The 18,472-nt window shown below is 38.1% G+C and overlaps 1 protein-coding gene across 1 annotated transcript in view; it reads left to right on the top strand.

Moving 5' to 3' along the window:
- The window catches only part of Dhc98D (Dynein heavy chain at 89D), a 322,849-nt gene that overhangs the window by 220,207 nt on the left and 84,170 nt on the right, over positions 1-18,472 (top strand). The window contains exons 39-46 of the mRNA XM_067773518.1: positions 8,307-8,412; positions 9,100-9,278; positions 9,366-9,543; positions 14,905-15,035; positions 15,101-15,243; positions 15,306-15,510; positions 15,569-15,728; positions 15,800-16,644. Of these exons, the coding sequence (XP_067629619.1) occupies positions 8,307-8,412; positions 9,100-9,278; positions 9,366-9,543; positions 14,905-15,035; positions 15,101-15,243; positions 15,306-15,510; positions 15,569-15,728; positions 15,800-16,644 (1,947 nt within the window). The remainder of the gene's footprint in view (positions 1-8,306; positions 8,413-9,099; positions 9,279-9,365; positions 9,544-14,904; positions 15,036-15,100; positions 15,244-15,305; positions 15,511-15,568; positions 15,729-15,799; positions 16,645-18,472) is intronic.

Here is an 18,472-nt window from a genome sequence, read left to right as displayed (position 1 = left end):
TCTCCTCGCCATATATCAAGACAGCTGTCAGGATATTTGGATTTGTGGCTTTAAAGTATGTACTCCGGAATCAGGTTAGTTAAAAACACGAGAAGAGTCATCTTTTCATAAACCTATCTTAGTTTCAAATGACTCGAAAAGATCATACCCAATTCTTGTGGGGATGCACCGAATTCTAACTCAGACACAGCGGCATTTAGAAGACTTTTTTTCCCTACCAAAAGCTGCTCTCTTAATGGTTTTTCCCCAACATTTAGCATTTTATGAAAATCTGATCATAAGAACATTTACCAGGCGTGAGTCTATTTAACAACCATCGTGAACTAGCAGAGAAGTCTTGGAGGAATCGCTCTTTCCAAGAAGTGGTACTCTGCATTGTAAAGAAGATTTGGAGAGAAGTTTTGCTTCGTCGATCAAATAGTACGCTCTGTAAACCTGTTAAGGACAGGATTCTGATATTTAATTTGGATCATGGCCGCTATCAAAAACCGATGAGATGATCCTAGAAATATGCGTGAAAAAAGTTTTCCGCAATATCTATAATTACAAAGTCAACGTCTTGGATAGTACTTCAAACGCTACGTGGTGGTACTATGCGGGCAAAGGATGCGATTCGTAAATGCATGACATAAGTACTATTTTCAAAGCTGGATAGTTGTATTTAACTGAAGCAAAAGAATAATTGGCTTATTTCCTTAAGCTGCAATATCCATAACCGCCAATATAAAATTCTTTCTTTCTATCGAGATTTAACTCATTCCTAAGGTTAACTAAAGTTGTGCTACGATGTCAGTTAGAGTTCCACCGACACTACTCGGTTTTTAAGAAATTCTCTAGTCAAAACAATTCTCTTTGGTAGTCAGTGTATTCACGAAGCTATCAACATACCTTTTCCCCCTCCTCCCTCCCCGCCTACCTTCCATCATTTCAACACTGCTTATTGCTTCATATATACATATACAGACATACATATGTATTGTGGGCATAAACAAACTTGATATCATTGCACACCTTAAAGACATTATTGAAGCTTTGGAAGCTTACGTTTGATTGATGCGACTTTGCTGCTAAATTGACTGTAATTTAAAAGAATTTGTATGCGATTTGAATACGATGAAAGTTTAAACAAATAAAGACACAAATATGTACTAAAAAAACGATGCGGAAAAAGTTTATGCACGTATCCACTGCTATGGCGGTTGTTGTCTGCATTTTCGCTAGAGCATTGATTAAACAAATTCAAAAGATTTAAAAGGTGCTTACGTTATTAGGTGTGTGTGTGTGTGTGTGGGTGTGCATGGTGGTATGCTGCTATGTGCGAAAGAACAAATTGCAAATAGATGCGAAACAAGAAGAGAATAACTAAACCCACAACATCAACTAATGTCTCGTGCGATTTTCCCCAGGGCCAAAGTGAATTTCACTTAAATGACAACACAGATTGATTGGTTGTCTTTGTTCGTCAGTGATTGTATTAGGGTTGTTACGGTAGTAAGTTTACAGGAACCGAAATCGGAACTGATATATTTGCTTTATCGAAATATAAACCGAAATCGGCGCTGCTGTGGCGAAAGGTTTTTCCCCATGTCTTAGATAAGAACGCTGAGCCCGCCTTGTCGAGCGGGTGGTCGTACGACCAAGATGAATAACTCAAGATCTTATGTTAATAAGGAGGAGAGAGGCAGTCGCAGGCCAAGGAAGACAAAAGCACTATAATCGGAGCGCAGGATTCGGAGAGCGAAAGTTATGAATTAAACGAGCTCCGTGATTGAACCGCAGGTGAATCCAGGAGTAAAGTGAATAAGTGTACAGGAAATAGGGGGTAAGAGAACTCTCTCGCAGTACCATGCAGCACGAAAAATACTTCAAGGCCTGGGAATAGTAATCGACTCAACAGGCCTGGAGATTGAGCGCTTGGAATGGGACCGAGAGACGGTAGAATTAGATCGAAGGCAGTTCAATAGGTTAGTTGTTAGAAACCCTCGGTGCTGCAAACGGCAAAAGGGTAAGAAAGCTTCGATCGACAGAAAAAAACAACATTCGGCTTTCAAGAGGCAGAGAGGACCAAGTCTCAGAACCCCAAGATAGGTCAGCTGTATGAACAAGCAAGTGAGTTTCAAGCTGTAAGACACATGAACCCCAATAGCGCGGTAGCATTTACTTCGAGAGCAATAACTCTGAAAGCTCTAGGTCAGAGAGAAGATGTGAAAAGTGGCGATTTGCCAACCACAGATGTGTAAGTAGAAGATAAGCCAAAGGCAGGTAACACTAAGACTCCGACTTTCTTAGAGGGACCACACTGCCACAACAACAACAACAACAACAACAGCAACAGAAACAACAACAACCAAGACTCCGGGTATTCCTGAAAGATGAGTGATATAGGGAAGCAGTCACTGTATGTGGAATCAGTTGATTATCGCAATCTTTTCGGGAAGACGTCTACTGAAAGATGGAAATCTCTAGAGAGGGGGATTATTAACTTAATGCTCAAAATAATGCGGGAGAACCATGCTGACCCCCGGGGTTGTACAATGTTGTAAAGATGATAGTGTGAAAGTTTTTCCTAATCTCAAAATGCAAGGCACGAACGCGCGGATTGAGGTGGTGGATAGAGCGCAGATCCCCACAATGCCAAAAAGTATGGATACCATGTGTAATGAAGTTGGAGGATACGCTACTCCTTCTTACAATGTCGAAATCCGCATATATTCCCCCACAGGATTTTAATATCCTTATTGCAGCTCGACCCACGGTGGAGGGTTAGTACAAAATCTTCAAAATAAGCTTGGAAAAACGTCCTAGAGCACTGGCAATTTATCTGAAACTCATGAAAAGAAGTTCCACGGATAACAATCCCAAAACACTAGAAGCGGGTGAGGTTGAAAAAGACCACGAAAACTTTAGAACAAGGTTAGAGAGGAGGAGGACGCTGAGGTCACGATGAAGGGGTTAGAGGGTAACAAATAGCCAACGGTCAGTTTCTTTTAGCCATAGTCTAGGTTGATATTACGACTTGGTAAAATCAGAATGGAAAAAACATACATATGTTAGCTCTCTATGATTTTCCTTTGACCTTTTCACTGATCGGGGTGTGTTATACATCTAGTTCCAATCATATGAATCAGAGATAAAAATAAGTTGAAAGATCTGACGTATGAGTTTTGGAATATAAAATATAAATCAGCCGGAAGCTTTCACGTATCGGATTCGAAACCGAAGTTCTTTAATATTTTCTAAGTTAAATTCATATATGGCTTCATATTACTGGTAGTGATAATATCTATTATTGATTATGTTGGCTACTGGTGGGTAATGGTGCAAATTTTCATGCGCTGACTAAATGATACGAACAGCGCTGTCGGTTTGATAGCCAGAAGTTAGCGCTATAGGATCATTTTGACTTTAAGCGCCGTTTCTTCATATTTTTTCCAAAAAACAAATTTTATCAGTATTAGGTTTTCTTTTTACTTTCTGACGGGCATTCTTAACTCCATAAATTTCTTTATTTGTTCAGCGGAAGGCATACATTTTTCACCTCATTGCCTAGGTCAGAGGTAAAATAACTTATTTTTCGTTTGTTAGATCTAACGATATCAATCATACGCCCTCGGCTTATGTCTGAATAAGAATTCGTGTATAATTTTCACCCACTCGTCGTTTGAACGGCTCTACAAAAATCTTACACATTCCTCCTATGTTATAGTCAATTGGTGAAACCAATTCTCCATCATCAATGACTAGGAAATCAGGCTTGTCCTTTGCCTTGCTTTCCACTCCAAATAACGCTCCACTTCAGGTTAGATTGATAAATACTGTCAGAGAGGAGGTAACATAATTCATTGGTTTTTAAGCAGCCTCTTCTACAGTATCATGTACCTAATTTGACTTGAGCAAGTGATGGTAGTGCTCGCCCCTGGGACAATGTCGAGGACAAATCCGGAACGCTGGAGCCTTATCTCCCGTCACCTAAGGAGTAATAAATTTTATGTTACGCTTTTTCATGGTTTATGTAATTCTTTTAATTTATAAAATTGAAGTCACTCAGTCTCAGCCTTCAGTTCTCCAAAGCTTTGTGTGTAATTACGCTGCGATTAGTTGAATATGAATCAAGAATGAGTCGCAAAGGGATGTGCGACTATAGCCAGTTTTAATCTCTTTATTTGTGTTAAAGTGGTGATCCCTCCTGTTTGAGTATATTCTATGTACATACCAATTGTACCTTTCTAGTCCTGAAAATCGGAATGGCCCCTTTTATACCCCTACGGGCTCTGTCGAAAAGGTCTTTTTTCCAATTTCCTTTATATCCGTACGGGTACTGTACCTCTCCGGATATTTTCGGACAGGTTCGCTTTGTACCCCTGTGAATACTGGCGGACAAATCCTCTTCGTACCCCTACGGATATTGTCGAACATGTCCTCTTTTTTCTTTTTTAAATTTTTTAAAACTTAATACAACAACTTTGATTTTTATCGTATTGGTTATGTGGAAAAATAAAATAATAACAAATTCTTAGTTAATGAGACATAGAGTACCAGTACTTTTGGCTCTAGATGGGGCTCCAATTTTCTATACCCAGCATGCTTTGCACACAGAGTATATTAACTTTGGTTGGATAACGTTTGGTTGTACAGGTATAAAGGAACCGAGATAGATATAGACTTCCATATATCAAAACCATCATTATCGAAAAAAAATTGATTGGGCCATGTCCGTGCGTCCATGTGTCCGTCCGTCCAACCGTCCGTCTGTCCGTTAACACGATAACTTGAGTAGGTATTGAGATATCCTCACCAAATTTGGTAAACGTGCTTATCTTGACCCAGAATAGATTGGTATTGAAAATGAGCGAAATCGGATGAAAAACACGCCTACTTTTTATATATACATAACATTTTGGAAAACACAAAAAACCGGATTATATAGTAATTAATACACCGAGAATGTTGAAATTTGACGTGTGGACTGATATTGAGACCCTTGATACAAATTTTAAAATTTTTTTTAAAATGGGCGTGACACCGCTCACTTGTGATAAAATCACAAGGAAATCTTTGAAGAAAACTAGCGAAATCGGGTAAGGACCACGCTCATTTTTATATAAAAGATTCTTAAAAGGATCGTGGACGAATAAAATAAGCTATATCTTTGCAAAAGAAATCTTTATATCAATATTATTTCATTTTCTAAGTGGATTTATAACAATAAATAGGAAAAGCTTCAAAGTTTAAAAAATAGGCGTGGCACCGTCCCTTTTATTACTAAGCATTTTCTATGTTTCGGGAGCCATAACTCGAAGAAAAATTAACGGATCGTAATAAAATTGGGTACACAAATTTTCCTTATAGCAGAAAATATTTCTAGTAGAAATGGACGGGATCGGTTAAAGACCACGGCAACTTAGATATAAAATAAGTTTAAAAGGGTTGTAGACTAGAATAATAAGCTATAACTTAGCAAAAAATAGTTGAATCAATGATATTTCACTTATCAAGTTTTATTTTAAGAGGAAATGGGGAGACATTTTTTTTTTCAAAAGGGCGGTGCCACGTGTTATATAGAAAAGTAATTTATCTGAAATGGAATGTACAAATAAAGTTCACACGGAGTATATAATGTTCGGTTACACCCGAACTTAGACACCGTTACTTCGTCTTTTTCATTGTTTCTTAAATTTGCCTACATCACGTTTAAACTGACTAGTCCAAACTGTACCCAAAAGGGACTAGAGGGGATCAACTATATCCTAATGTCAACAGAACAGACCAACTTCAGATATCTTTCTTTAGAAATTAATCGCACTATTTTCTACAGGGTACTAGTTTAGCTCCACGCTCTTTATCGTTTCATTGATGCAACGCACGGCTTTTTTATACAGCGTTAATTCATGATGTTACGGTGATGATACGTATTACGTGAGTTGGAAATTTGTCCTATTAATATATTTTGTATTGAACATAGAATAGCGTAGTGCGCGGCAGATCGAAAAAGCAGAATGGAAGTCTACTCAATCGAAGCTACGCAATCAATTACAAGCACTCCTCCTACTTCCATACAACAAATATTAACACACACACACACACACTTCAGAAAAACCAGCGTTGTCGTTTTCAAATCTTAAAATTCCCCAAACCAAATAGAGATTAACCAAAATTATGCGAAAATCTCAAAAATGTACTCAAATTCTTCCCATATAGTTTTCACAAATCCATTCAAATCCACTTTCTATTCACACACCACGATTTGATTCGAGAAAACTCAAGAATCTCTGCAAATCCAGTTCGAGATTGCAAAAAGGTGCCGATTTTTAAAAATTCTATATCCCGATTGACTAAATTAATAAGCAAAATTGGTGATGCAAAATCCTTTAGTATGTTCAGTTAATACGGAGATATCCATATATAAAATACGAAATACGAATTTGGAAGCATTTTGCGTTTGTATGGTTGTAACCCCGCAAAAAATTCTGTAACTCTTCCTTAAAAAGAGCTTCCACATATGAATTTCTTTTCGGACACAATTGTTCTACAGTTACTCCAAGCCAGTGCTGCCAACCCTCAGGTGTTCGGCCGAAGATTAGATGTGGTTTAAATATCGCTTTGAAATGATTCTCGTCTCATACTTAAGTTGGATATATACGTATGATAAGGGTTTGAAAAATCACTTGGTCTTATATTTAAATCTCTGTTGTTTATTTACGAAACTAAACGAAAAAACTTCTGAAACGTTAATTTATTTTAAAACTTGATCATTACCAAACCAAAGTCCTTAGGTCGAGCTTTTTTCCAATTTGCGTCGTGCTCCTTTCATTTTTTCCTATAAATTGGAGAGACGGTATTACAAGTCCTACGCCAACTGCGAACGGCATCTACAGAGCAGATGAATTTTCTCTGAGAAATTTTACAAAGGAGAAATACGTATGGAGCGTTTGCCAAATCACTGCCGAGGGGCGACACTGCTTAAAAAATTTATTTTAATTGAAAAAAAAGTGTTTCTAAATTTTTGTTGTAGCTTTGCTCTGGAATCGAACCCAAGATCTTCGGTGTGATAGGCGGAACACGCTACCACCACAAAATGGCGGTCGCCTATACAAACCAAGTTTAAATACCTCCTACAAGTTACGGCTCCTGTTGCAAATGTGAATATGTAGGCACATGTAGGTGAGGCTCTGACCTTCCTAAGGAGATTCAACGTGGTAAAGCCAAAGCTTTCCCAAGACTGTCGAACAGGTTCTATGCTGACATACGGTGTGAGGACCAAGAAGCACGGTAGCGGCCTAGCTTCTGTTCGAACTTCGGAAATTGTAGCTCTTAAAATAGCCGAAAAAACGAATAGCTAAAACTGTGCCACGAGCATCATGAATTATAATATATCATTAATATCGGTCGTAAATTCAAAAAGATAAGAAAGAAGAGAAACAAATTACGAATCTAACACATTCTCAAATCGCTTTCAGCACACCTACAAACATTTTATCAAAATCGGTCCAATCTTTTGCGAAGGGTTCAGTCACAGTCACTTCTACCGGACCCTATGTAATTTTTGTTCCAAATATGAGCCAAATCGGACCACAAATACGATTTTTTGAAATATTTCGATCCATGCGCCAGCTATCGGAGCTTTTTTTTATCTTATTATTGCATTTTCATCGGGTTCTGAACTATATTCCAAGTTTCAAGCTTGTAGCTTATCGGGAGGTTACTTAAATTTTAATTACAAGATTCGTTCACGACGGCCGGCCGGGCCTGTCAAGTCAAGCTAAATAAAACCGTTTAAAAATAGTATAACTCTGAAATGAGAGAAAAGGAAAATCACGCCCACACAGTTACTCTCTTTAGTGTTTGTTGATTTGTTGTTGTCAATTACGAAACCCATAACTAAATTTTGGAGGCTAACTGCGAAAACCACAAAAGTAGTTTGCTTGCTTATGACTCCGGCCTCGCGATAAAAATGATTTGGTCAAATTGTTAAAAGTAAAATTTTCCAAAACTATCTCAAGCTATAGCATTCATAAAAAATAACCCACAAAGATTCAAATCGTCTTCACAATGAAAAATTACGCACAATATGGCAACGCTGACATGAATTGAAATTTAAGTCAGAGTTGATTCTCACCTAGATAAAGTAGATAGTACGTGGAAACTTATTTCGAGCAAAAATGTGCATACAATTTCAATTCATATAAACACCAATCGGCACTTCATCGTCACCATTCTCAGTACTAAAGTCATACATACATACATATATACGTACACACATACTTGTACAAACATATGATATGAACATGATTTTTCGTTACGTACAGGATGTCAACTTAATGATTAAACATATTGAACGTGAAGTAGATGAGACATTCCCATTGGGTTTCGAAGAGGAGCACGGTTTTATAGATCCAGAAGCTGTGGCGCAAGGTAAGATTTAAATAAGTTTGAAGATTTAAATTTTATTATGCGCTTAGTAAAATATTAAGTGCTTTTTTTTATAGATATTATGTTGAATTTGGTTTGATGTAGTCTAGAACTTATACTGTTTTCACACAGACGGCTTATTGAATAATAAAGGCAGTTTTCTACATTAAGACGCTTATTGAGCTCAATCTTCCCTACAAAATTCTAATCTATTATTATTTCATTAGTAGCTAATCGAATGCCTAATGAAGTCAAAAGCACAGGTGGCCGCATCGAACAGCTGATTATAACCTTTTTTATTTGATTTGATACATCAACTACCGGCGCAGTACGATTTTGACATTTGTCCATCGAATTTACAAGTACATGGAATTTTTTTTATTTGTAGGTGTCACCATGCTCCCACCTTGTATCGTTCTGCCATGATTGTCTGTCTCATCCTTCATACTAATCGAGCAGTTACTTCTGTGTGAAAGCAAAAAATTTACGATTTCATTAGCAGGTGAAATGAGATCATTAAGTTTCTGTGTGAAAACAGTATTATACATAATATGTACGAGTATAATAATTCACTTCCTAGCTATTACTACAATAACGTAACAATTTAGACCACTTATCAAATTTTGCTTTATTTTAAATATCTATAATTTATTATGAGCAACATATCTGAACTGCTATCATGTTTTATAGAGCAACAAGATTTCTTGGCAATGAATCCTGATGAAGAACCGGTGATTGTAACATTCCATGATTATGTTTTCCGTAATCCGCTACTCTTTGGGGATTTTCGAAATGCAATGAATGAGGCCGAACCACGTTTTTATGAAGATCTTATTGATTATGCCGCTGTTAATGCACTTTTTGCAGAGGTAATATTTTTTTGTGTTTCCCAATTTGCCACTTAAATTTATCATCCAATTTTGGATTTTTCCTCAATTTCAAATACACTTACTTAGATTCTCGAGGAGTATCAAGAACGTAGAGGTAAAATGAGTTTAGTATTATTTGAAGATTGTTTGGAACATTTAACACGTATCCATCGTACCTTACGCATGCATCGGGGTCATGTAATGATCATTGGCGTTGGCGGCAGCGGTAAGAAGAGTATTACGCGCTTATCGGCATTTGCTGCAGGTAAATTTCTGACAACTTGCTTTTATATATATTTTAGGAGCGATAATTATTTAACTCATATACAGGGTGATACAAAATTATGCTTTAATACTTCACCCACCTATTCCTCGGACCATTTTTGACAAAAAGTTTTGAATACATTTTTTTTAGTTTCATACAACTTCGTGGAGAATTTGGTGTTGTTGTTGTTGTATTAACGATAAAGAATTTGATCCTCACAACTCTCATCATTATATCTCGGTCTATTACAAGTTGTGTGCCATTAAGGAAAGATCAGCTATGGCTCTTTTGGATGGTGTAGACTTTCCATTTTTTACAGCTGATGTTACTCCGAATGGTCATGAAGAGAATCTCAAATATTGGAAAAATTTCGGGTTCTTGCTACTTTTGACGTTTTTATCAAAACATTAATTTCTTCAGAAATTTTTGTATGCTCACTCATATCTTAAGTTAATTTGGTGACCTTTATGGATTTGTTTTTGAGTTAAGCTGGCTCGAGGTCAAGTATAATTAAAAACACAAGAAGTTCTTGTAAAAACGATTTTTTTTCGATTACCTTCGGTAAAAGTCCTCAAGGAATTTATTTTCACGCTAGCGCCGCCTTACGTAGAGTATTATACTTATAACTTCTTGTGCTGTTAATTATACTTGACCTCGAGCCAACTTGACTCAAAGATATCTAACTCATATTTTACTCACCGGAAGCGGAAAGGAATTTAAATGAGGGGACTCCAAATTTGAGACCAACTTTTTAAAGGTTTCATTATATAACAAGTAAGGAAGGTTAAGTTCGGGTGTTACCGAACATTACATACTCAGTTGAGAGCTATGGTGACAACATAAGCGAAAATAACCATGTAGGAAAATGAACCGAGGGAACCCTGAAATGTGTTTGTATTACATGCGTATTAAATGAAAGGCATTAAAGAGTATTTTATGAGGGAGTGGGCCATAGTTCTACAGGTGGACGCCATTTAGGGATATAGTCATAAAGGTGGATCAGGGTTGACTCTAGAATGCGTTTGTATGATATGGGTATCAAATGAAAGGTGTTAATGAGTATTTTAAAAGGGAGTAATCCTTAGTTCCATAGGTGGACGCCGTTTCGACCAGGGGTGACCCTAGAATTTGTTTGGACAATATGGGCATCAAACGAATGGTGTTAATGAGTATCTTAAAAGGGAGTGGGCCTTAGTTCTATAGGTGGATGCCGTTTCGAAATATCGCCATAAAAGTGGACCAGGGGTGACTCTAGAATGAGTTTGTACGATATGGGTATCAAATTAAAGGTATTAATGAGAGTTTTAAAAGGGAGTGGTGGTAGTTGTATATGTGAAGGCGTTTTCCAGATATCGACCAAAATATGGACCAGGGTGACCCAGAACATTATCTGTTGGATACCGCTAATTTATTTATATATGTAATACCTGCCAAGATTTTAAGGGTTTTTTATTTCGCCCTGCAGAACTTTTTCATTTTCTTCTACTTAATATGGTAGGTGTCACAACCATTTTATAAAGTTTTTTCTAAAGTTATATTTCGCGTCAATAAAACAATCCAATTACCTTACCATGTTTCATCCCTTTTTTCGTATTTGGTATAGAATTATGGCATTTTTTTCATTTTTCGTAATTTTCGATATCGAAAAAGTGGGCGTGGTCATAGTCTGATTTCGTTCATTTTTCATACCAAGATAAAGTGAGTTCAAGTAAGCACGTGAACTAAGTTCATTAAAGATATGTCGATTTTTGCTGAAGTTATCGTGTTAACGGCCATGCGGAAGGACAGACGAACGACTGTGTATAAAAACTGGGCGTGGCATCAACCGATTCCGCCCATTTTCATAGAAAACAGTTAACGTCATAAAATCTATGCCCCTACCAAATTTCAAAAGGACTGGTTAATTTTTGTTCGACTTATGGCATTAAAAGTATCCTAGACAAATTAAATGAAAAAGGGCGGAGCCACGCCCATTTTGAAATTTTCTTTTATTTTTGTATTTTGTTGCACCACATCATTACTGGAGTTGAATGTTGACATAATTTACTTATATACTGTAAAGATATTAAATTTTTTGTTAAAATTTTACTTTAAAAAAAATTTTGTTTTAAAAGTGGGCGTGGTCCTTCTCCGATTTTGCTAATTTTTATTAAGCGTACATATAGTAATAGGAGTAACGTTCCTGCCAAATTTCATCATGATATCTTCAACGACTGCCAAATTACAGCTTGCAGAAATTTTAAATTACCTTCTTTTAAAAGTGGGCGGTGCCACGCCCGTTGTCCAAAATTTTACTAATTTTCTATTCTGCGTCATAAGTTCAACTCATTTGCCAAATTTCGTCGCTTTATCTGTCTTTTGTAATGAAATATCGCACTTTTTCGGTTTTTCGAAATTTTCGATATCGAAAAAGTGGGCGTGGTTATAGTCCGATATTGTTCATTTTAAATAGCGATCTGAAATGAGCGTTCAGGAACCTACATACCAAATTTCATCAAGATACCTCAAAATTTACTCAAGTTATCGTGTTAACGGACGGACGGACGGACGGACATGGCTCAATCAATTTTTTTTTCGATCCTGATTATTTTGATATATGGAAGTATATATCTATCTCGATTCCTTTATATATGTACAACCAACCGTTATCCAATCAAAATTAATATTCTCTGTGAGCTCTGCTCAACTGAGTATAAAAAGGGTTCTTTCTACCAAGGGCGATTTTTTTGATATGAGTTAAGTTTATCTGTCACGATTCACTATAAAATTTTAGTCCCCAAGAAAAGCTCACAAAGCTGAACACCATGTTACTTTTCCGCAATCGACAACCATGGATGTCGTAAAAGGCCACATACCCTCACTGCCGGCACAATTCATAGTTCCCAAAACCAATTCAAAACCGCACCAACAGTAGATTATTTGGCAGGCGACATCAAGTTCCCCACGGAATAAGGGAGTTGGATGACTAAGAAAGTTCGAATTATCTTATCGTCCCGCAGGATATTGGGTTATTACGCTTTTGGTGCTATTTTCTGCAACGTGTTAGATCAATTTTCGCAAATATCCATAGATCATTAAAGCGCCTAAAGCGTTCCAGATTCTCATTTTCCCTACAAGAAGAACCAAACTATATAGCTCCAACATAAGTATTTTGCTCAGATGCGAAACCCATACCGAGTATAAGGCACGCCACAACTTACTGCGCTCAATTCTTTTAGCCCATGAAAGAGGGCTGAATATTGCGGAACAAATTGGTAATACGATTTGTGGTAGGAAATCAGCTCGCATGTTATTCCACTCATCAACGCAGGGGTAATAAACTTAGAGGCTTTGGGACCGATGCTTTCTCTTGCATCGCAACACCTACTCATGTGTATGTTGTTGAAGTGAAAAAGACATATTCCGAAGGTTTTGTGATTGGCCCGATATTGGTGTTCTTTTGCCGGATATAGATCCGCGTGATCCGTGGTCATTTGCCGGATATAGATCCGCTACCCACGGCAATTACCGTGTTGAGGTATTGGCCTGACTATCTTCGCAAAGTTTACAAATTACGACTTCAGATCTTCTAGATCCTCACATCCCACTCTTTTGGTAAGGAATATGAAGCTATAAAAATTGTGTTAGTATACATAAATATTTTCAAAAGGATTCGTTATGACTTGGGTTGTAGGGCTAATCCACTGCAAGGGTGGAATATTCGCAAATAAGTGTCGTTCATAAGATGATCTGCGTAAGTGACAGGTGGCAATGGTCGGCAGATACGTCCAGAATAATCTCGTCGTGAAATGGAAAATAGTTGCCTAACCCAATAACTTCAGAGTAGCCAAATATCTCACATAGCGCGTTTGTGTACCTGAAATAAACCAAAATTAGGTTGCAGTAAGAACCGATTCACTGATTTTGGAAGACATGATCTTCTTCTTTTTCTTGTAGTAATAAGGAAACTTCGCAAAGATTTTGGGGTGTTTTAACGATGGCAACGTTCCTTTTCCAGATATTTATTTGGTAAGTTTCGGAAAATATCGCAATTGGGGTACTAACCCGACCACATGAAATCATCTTGATCCTCCAGCCCCTGCCGTTGGAGCTTGGGTTCGCCAACGCCTCGCTTGCTTAATAAATATAATTCGTCAAAGGGTAGGTTAGGTTTAAAATAAGGCTGGATAAGCTATGAATTGCGCTGGAGGCCTTGCGCAACATATTCTCCTTTGTCCGTAGCCATTCAAGAGGAGTAGTCACATAGTTGCAAAGCCGAGGCTTAAACTCCCATAATTTTCTCCTCATAATAATTGATATCTGCCCTATGTAGCTATCCTACGCATAGCGACTTCAAAAAAAGTAACTAAGTATATAATCTTATATGGGTACCTGGGCACAGGGATATTGAAGGCAACTGCAGAGCAGACAAGCTGGCCAAAAGAGGCACCACCGATCATATCCTTCCGAGAAATGATTCGGTAGGTATACCCTTGGCCACTTTCGGGCTTCGTGTGAACACAAGCACTATAGGAATTGCAAATGGACTATGGTCAACCATATCATCGTGTGAGACATCCAGGCTAACCTGGCCCTCATATGACAAGGGGTGCACAGGAGCGCTTCTGATTTTAAACAAATCAGTTCTATCCTCCCTGATAAGGGTTCGAACAAGGCATTGTTTAATAGGCACGCATGGTGCTGGAATGGGAGCAAAGACCTTCGACCTTTGTCGCAGCTGTAGATGTACAGAAGAGGAGGAGAGTGTCCTGCACCTTCTCTGCCATTGTGCAGAGCTTAGTAGGCGTAGGTTGGCCATCTTTGGTAAACCTTTTCTACATGACCTTGCTGAGGTCTGTAGTTATGAGGTCAAGGTTCTAACAAAATATATAAATTCCACGAAGTGGTTTGACCCGCTTTAGGCAGGGTAGGGGTTCTCTTTGAGACCGTATAGGGTATTATAATGGGCCCATTGGTGGCCTAAGTAGTGAGTTGTTACCATAGTATCCAGCTCAGCCCTTGCAACCTAACCTAACCTATAATATCTATGTTGTGTTAAAAGAAGGGCACCTATGTTTACTCACTCGGAGCATCTATCTAGGCTCGCATCACACACCTCCACTAAACCGTAGGCTCATTTTTACTATATGCCGAACCACTTGTTTGTCCTTATACTTTATGGTCTTGATATTCTAAGTGAACGACCTCAAGCCATATTTTTAGATACGCGGAATGGAAAGGTTGCTAGGGTCCTGCTCCAAAGTCTTGCTTTTAACGTCAACAACCTTGATCGAAAGAATGTTCTCGAAGTCCTGATGTACTTATTGCTGGTTAAACTCTTTTTCAAAACTTATTTGAGACCCTTATTTAATATAATTTTAGAATGTGAAGTTTTCGAAATTACTGTAGCACGTGGCTATAATGAAGCAGCTTTTCGGGATGACCTAAAGCGACTTTACACTATGGTGGGTGTGGAACGAAAGAAAACCGTTTTCCTGTTCAATGCCGCGCAGGTTGGCTAAAGTTCATATAACAAAAGGTTATACAAAAATAAAACGGCTTGTTTAAAATTTTATAGATTGTTGAAGAAGGATTCCTAGAGCTTATCAATAACATATTAACAGTGGGACAAGTGCCGGCACTCTTTGCCGATGACGAAAAAGATGGTATAGTAACAGCATGTCGTACAGCGGCCGAAGAAGCTGGGTTCTCTGCATCCAAGTAAGGCCAGCTGTCATTAAAAAAATATATTTTTAATGTTGAGAACTATTTTTAATTATCAGAGACTCCGTTTGGGCTTTCTTCTTACGCAATTGCGGCGAAAATTTACACGTCTGCCTGTGTATGTCACCATCCGGAGATGCATTACGTAATAGATGTCGAAGTTTCCCAGGTTTGATTGGTAGCACTTACATAGATTGGGTATTCCCATGGCCACAGCAGGCGCTATCAGCAGTGGCGCAACTCTTCCTTTCACAGCATAAGATGGTGAGCGAGATTTTGCTGATATACTCTCTTTGTATAACGGTTGCTTTTACATATACAGATCCCAGCAGAACATCGTGATTCCATTATTGAGCATGTCGTACACGTGCACACCACCATACAAATGTATTCACGCGAGTACTTAGTAAAGTTGCGACGCAATAACTATGTTACACCGAAACACTATCTAGACTTTATCAACACTTATTTGCGGCTCTTGGGTAAGTAGACAGTCATCAAAAAAGAGTTACTCTCATCTCTTATCTCAACAACTCATTTTTTATTAACGCAGATGAGCGCAACACCTTTATTAGTAATCAACGCAACCGCCTCAAGGAAGGAATTTCAAAAATCGACGATGCCGCCAAGCAAATTGATGAGCTGCGTCTCATAGTTACTGAACAAAAGGCAAATGTCGCCAAAGCATCTGAAGAATGCGAAGCTATGTTGGTGGATATTGAAGCTTCGACACAAAAAGCGAACGCTAAAAAAGCCGAGGCCTCTGAAAAGTCGATTGAGGTTGAAATTAAAGGTAAACAAATTGCTATAGAGAAAGAGGATGCCGAGGAGGCCTTAGCAGAGGCAATGCCTGCATTGGAAGAAGCGCGCCGCGCACTCGCCGATCTTGATAAGGCACAAATTACTGAAATCCGTTCTTTTGCTACACCTCCACCACAAGTGCAAGTCGTCTGTGAGTGCGTGGCCATATTGAAGGGCATAAAAGAGATAAACTGGAAATCTGCGAAAGGTATGATGTCCGATGTTAGCTTCTTAAAAAGTTTAATGGAAATGGACTGTGAGGCGCTCACTGCCAAGCAAATAAATGCATGTCGCGCGCACATGAAAAATTCGAATTTGGATGATATGGAAAAAATTTCCGTCGCTGGTGCGGGTCTCCTGAAATTTGTGCGCGCAGTAATAGCCTTCTTCGAAGTGTATCGCGAAGTGAAGCCCAAGAAGGAACGTGTCGACTTTTTAGTACAAGAGCAAGAGATACAAATTAAGCTGTTGAATCATTTGAATCACGAGATTAATAAGCTGGAAGAACAATTGGATCAGTTGAATCACCGTTATGCTGAGTCAATGAAGCAAATGAAAGCGCTAACCGAAATGATGCGACAAGCTGAACGTAGATTGGTAAGTTCGCTACAGTCTCATAAGCTGACACTTTTTTTTACTTAGTTGAGCAAAGCCTACTGAATATACTCATATTTTTGACATAACGCTAGGTTGTAAGGTCATAAATTAATCGGTGTAAATATAAACTTCCATATATCAAAATGATCAGTGCGAAAAAAGAAGATACGATAAGCCATGTTCTTCCGTCATTTCACAACATATTAAAATGTGTTGGAGTGTAAGAAATTCCTGGAAACGGATAGGGAAATACATACATCTATATTGGGTCCCAGGGCTTGTTTGAATAGAAATGAAAAAGCCTAGACCTAGCTAAAAAGGGCGCATCCCTCGAACCTTGCTTCGTAGACGTCCCAATGAGATTGGTGGAAATTAAGAGAAAGCAGCAGTTGCACATGATCAACTAAGCGCGAAAGGCGTAGACCCAAGTACGGGGCTGTAAAGTGTCGAAGATCACGGGCAACTCTTACAGCATTAGACTAACAAAGTTACTCTTATCATTAAAAGATAGGACTGTAGGCTCATGATGAGTATTCTAACTGGACGATGCCTTCTCGCGTAATTTTATTTCAAATTAGGGCTAGGCAATGACAGCAGAGCACGTGTATGCGTGTACCCTACGCTTGTCAAGATAAACCTCCAGGTATTAGGAGTGATACAGCTATCAGATATATAAACAGCGAGTAGCATATGTCCTATAAAACTTTCTGGAGTTACTTATTAACATACATAAGTCCTGGTTTTTGATAGAGCTTTTCAGTTCAGATTTTCTGATAACACTATAAACTCATTCAGTCTATCTGAGATCCTCACGCACCGGTTAGTTTAACCTAACCTAACATAACTGTCCGTCTTTTCGTCCGTCCGTCTGTATATGCGGCCGTCTGTGGGTAAGATAACTTAAGTAAAAATATTATTGAAATTTACTGCGTGACTTCCTTGTCGTTTATCTCCAATCGCTATTTAAATGAGCGGAATTGGACGATAACCACGCCCATATTTATGTATATAAAATTTGGGAAACACAACAAACGTGATTATTCAGTGAATAAAGTAGCTAAAATAAAAAAATTTCCGTGGATTGTTGTAAAACCTCTTAATCATATTTTTTTTTTTTTTTTTTCAAAAGCGGCATGGCACCGCCCACTTCTGGTAAATACAATTTTTCAAATATTATTGACCGTAAATCAAATAAGGTTTGAGTTGTCATCAGAAACCTTGGTAAGTTGATTAACCCTGCCGCATGAATCTAGAAAAAACGAGCGGAATTGCTGAAGGACCACGCCCACTTTTATATAAAAGTGATTTAGAAAGATCGTAGATGAATTTAATGGGAAATTTCTTTGCGAAACATAACTTGATATCAATGCGATCTTACTTGCAAAGTGTATTTTTAGCAAGAAAATAAGTATACAAAAATTTTGGGTGTGGCACTGCACCTTTTTTCACTAAGCATTTTCACAAGTTTTGGGAGCCATAAATCCAAAACCAGTACCTGGACGAAATTCGTTAAACATATTGTGACGAATATTAGCAACACTAAGGGATTCTCATCTCTAAGCCGGTACTAAGCAGTCACTTGTATCTACATAAACAAATCTATCATTATGTCTACACATATGTATATACAGCAGCGGAGAGATACTCACAAAAGTATGCAATCGTCGGTGGAAGTACTACTCACATATACACGAGCATATTGCTATGCGAGAAGCTATAAACGTGCATCTGTAGTTTATAGCTCGTAACTAAGTAGTAAATTCTAGAAGAAGAAACGCCTATAAGTATGCGAACGAGGAAACCGAAGATTATGAAACCAGGGGGCCTA

This window comes from Eurosta solidaginis, chromosome 1 (assembly GCF_040869045.1).
Source record: "Eurosta solidaginis isolate ZX-2024a chromosome 1, ASM4086904v1, whole genome shotgun sequence".
Taxonomy (NCBI): Eukaryota; Metazoa; Arthropoda; class Insecta; order Diptera; family Tephritidae; genus Eurosta; species Eurosta solidaginis.
Note: the sequence above shows the minus strand (reverse complement) of the source record. Positions and strands in the feature narration are given on the sequence as shown.